Source organism: Oryza sativa, chromosome 11, assembly GCF_034140825.1.
Source record: "Oryza sativa Japonica Group chromosome 11, ASM3414082v1".
Classification (NCBI taxonomy): Eukaryota; Viridiplantae; Streptophyta; class Magnoliopsida; order Poales; family Poaceae; genus Oryza; species Oryza sativa.
In genome coordinates, this window is record NC_089045.1 from 26,925,510 (window position 1) to 26,928,896 (window position 3,387).

Sequence of the window (3,387 nt, forward strand, 5' to 3'; positions counted from 1 at the left end):
TTTATTTTATTGTGAGTTGTTTTATCACTCAAAGTACTTTAAGCATGATTTATATCTTATACATTTATATAAAATTTTTGAATAAGGAACTAAATATATGTTCGAAAATCAACGATGTCATCTATTAAGGGAGTTGTAGAATAAACCCCACAAAATAAATACTGTAAGTAGAAGAAAACGATGGATATATTTACAAGAAGAAGAAGAAGAAGAAGAAAGAACAAGTCCGAAATAGTTTAGTCCTAACAAGCTGATGGACTTTCCTGACATTTAAGCCCAATAGAGCAGAACATCAAGGCCCATATATTCCACGAAGTAAAAAAGCCCACAAAACAGGGCCCATATTAGGCCCAATAAGCCGCCTCGAGCGAGCTAGGGTTTCGCACCACCCTCCCCACTATATAAACCTCACCACCAATCCCACCCGCGCCGCCGCCTTCTCCAGCTCCTCGCCGCCGCATCCGATCCGACAAGGAAGGGAAGCGAGAGCTCGAGGTCACCCTCACCGGCGGCGAGCGATGGGCCACTCCAACGTGTGGAACTCCCACCCCAAGAACTACGGGCCCGGCTCCCGCGTCTGGTACGTTGTTCTCGCCTCCTGTGTCCGCATGGTTTGTTTGTGTTAGGTTCTTGATTTTGTCTTGTGAAGGGAATATCATGTGTGGTGATGGTCGGTAGTGTGCTTGTTCTGCGTGGATAGGCTGATTTAGATGCTGTGGTAGGTGTTAATCTGTATGTTTATGTTCTTCCTGTGATATGAACTGTGGTTTGATTGTCCCAAATCGTCCCATACTGTGGTTGCTAGTGTTTGGTCTGTGTGGATGGGCTGATTCAGATGTTCTGGTTTTGTATCCAGTTGGTAATTACTAATTAGAGTTGCAAATTTGGATTAGACGCTGTAGTAAGAGTTGATTTATCTGTTTCTGTGTTCCTGTGATGTGAGGTTTGGTTGTCCTAATTGGGGAAAAAGAAGTTGTATCTTTTGTGGGTTTGCTTTGAATTGATAATCAGATGTAGCGAGTTTGCTGTTGTCAGACATGTACCCTCATGATAGGATAGTGAGCGGTGTTGTTTGCTAAAATGGTATACCAGTTTTGTTGCAATTGAGATATTTGAATTGTGATTCTGTGGTTTGTGATATGATGTAGTGAACGGTAGGATTTTGGTGGAAATAGATCATTGTAGTTTAACTAGTGAATCTGTTTATACAGTTTTAATTGGACGAGAACTGCATGATTTCAAAGATAACATGAGATGAAATGCCAAATGGAACTACATGTTAGGAAATAACTGCATTATTTGAAAGATATCGTTGCTTAACTATCAAGTTAAATTATGTTTGAATGATGTTTGTGGGCTGAAAAGTAATGTGACATTTGCGCTGAATTGTTTTAGTAACAGCAAGCTTGTTCATTTTTGGCAGCCGGGTCTGCGGGAACCCTCATGGGCTGATCAGGAAGTATGGGCTCATGTGCTGCAGGCAGTGCTTCCGCAGCAACGCCAAGGATATTGGCTTCATCAAGGTATATGGTCCGCCCATTGTGCTCCTTGTGTTGTGCACTTGTTCCACAAGTTTTTGAGTACTTCATTTGATATATGGATCACTTTAAATGTGCAACGTTTAACTTATTTCTTTTTCACACCAACCTGATAAATATATATATTCTTTGTAATTCTTACAATCATTGCACTGATGTAACTGTTTGGGTTTCCATATATCAATATGAATCAATCAACTTACATATAGTCTAGAAATTTTTTTAAATGAAAATGCTCTAAATTTCTTGTCTTCTCCTTGCAGTACCGCTGAAGGCCATTTTGCCTCGCCGTTGAGCCTGAGAACTCCGCCTGAACCAGAGAAATGGATCTTTTAGTATAATACTACATTTATGTGGTTTAGCTTTTGTTCGGAGTACCGTCCTATTAAACATGTTTAAGTTTTGATGGGAACCATGAGGTTGTTGAACTAACTTTGTGATCAAATATTGAAGTACTCTCTTATGTTTGAGGTCTTGTGTATTTGATACTACTGTGATGGCTCAGTTACTGGTTTACAGCATTCCAGCTTGTTTCAGTTTTTTTTTATGATTCCAATGTTCATTACTGTAGATATACAACATAAAAAAAGTTCAGAATGCAGAATAAATGGAAATTGGACTTTGATCAAGTTAACATGTGATCTATTCTATTTTCTTTCAAAAGTACTTCAATTGCACTGAAATGTAAAATTCTGAGTAAACCTATGGCTGACGCTCTTAAGATTTCACTGCTTATTTTCCTTTGTCACTAAAGCTTGGTAGTTTTCTACCTATTTTCAACTCTTGAAGCAGTGAATTCTCAATTTCTTCGTGGTGAAATTTAGTTTTGAACGTGACGATATGTTTCTCCAACATTTTTGCTATATTTTTTAGAGGATGATGGATCAACTGTGCCGTCCAGTGTATATTTTTAGTTTGAGTAAAATACATGGCCGGTCCTTAAACTTGAGCGCGGGTGTTACTTAGGTCCACAATCTTGTAAATTGCAGAGTCAAATCCACCATCTTAGTTTAATGATACATGGCAGGTTCAAACCCCACTTCTGGCTCAGACTGCCGACGTGGCATGCCACGCAAGCACCCGTTTTGCAGATACCCTCCTCCGCAACCAATAGGCTTGGAATAATTGCAATATACCCCTTATTGCTACAGTAAAGCCTAGACACCACCCTAAAATCCCAAATCCGATGCCTCTCTCCTATTTTTCCCCAATCCTCAGCTCAGGAGGGAGGGGAAGCGGCGAGTAGGTGACTCCGGGGATCATCGGCGGCGGCTGCGATTCGGGCGGCGCATCCACCTGCGCAAGTGTCGGCGGGCGATAGGCAGCGGCGTGCTCCGGCTCCCTCGCTGGCGTCGGCGCACAGGCGACGATGGACCTCAGCTTGAGGGGAGAAGCTGAGGCGGCGCCCGTGTACCGTAAGTACCGCACTTCCTTGTGGTGTAGCACTCATCTGCATGGTTTGTAGCTGGGAAGTAGGGTTTTTTATGAAATGCTATTTGGGTAGTTAGGGTTGCAGCTAGGGTTTTAGTTGGTTGTTGATCGTTTTGTTTTATTTGCCATGGGTAGGCCCTAATTCGAAGCATTTCACAATTGAGATTCATCATGGTGGATTTTTCTGTGGAATGGGAGTCAATCGCAGTTATGTGGATGGAAAAGTTAGCTGGTTTGACTATGTTAATTCTCGGGAGTGGGGTAGTTCTCTTCACTTGTTAGATTTGGTTGCTATGCTGGGTTATGCAGCAGGGCCAAGATTGGAAGTGTATTGGTTGTTGCTTGGAAAGAGATTGGCTGATGGCTTGAGAATTGTGGACAATGAAGTGGAGATTAATGTAATGAATTCAGTGTGCAA

At 41.8% G+C, this 3,387-nt stretch overlaps 1 protein-coding gene across 1 annotated transcript; it reads left to right on the plus strand.

Moving 5' to 3' along the window:
• Positions 1 to 431: 431 nt before the first annotated feature.
• LOC4350976 (small ribosomal subunit protein uS14) lies at positions 432 to 2,059 on the plus strand. The gene is made up of 3 exons (XM_015759933.3): positions 432 to 580; positions 1,424 to 1,523; positions 1,802 to 2,059. Exons 1-3 carry the CDS (start codon positions 519 to 521, stop codon positions 1,808 to 1,810), a joined length of 171 nt encoding a protein of 56 aa, XP_015615419.1. The 5' UTR covers positions 432 to 518; the 3' UTR covers positions 1,811 to 2,059.
• Positions 2,060 to 3,387: the final 1,328 nt, after the last annotated feature.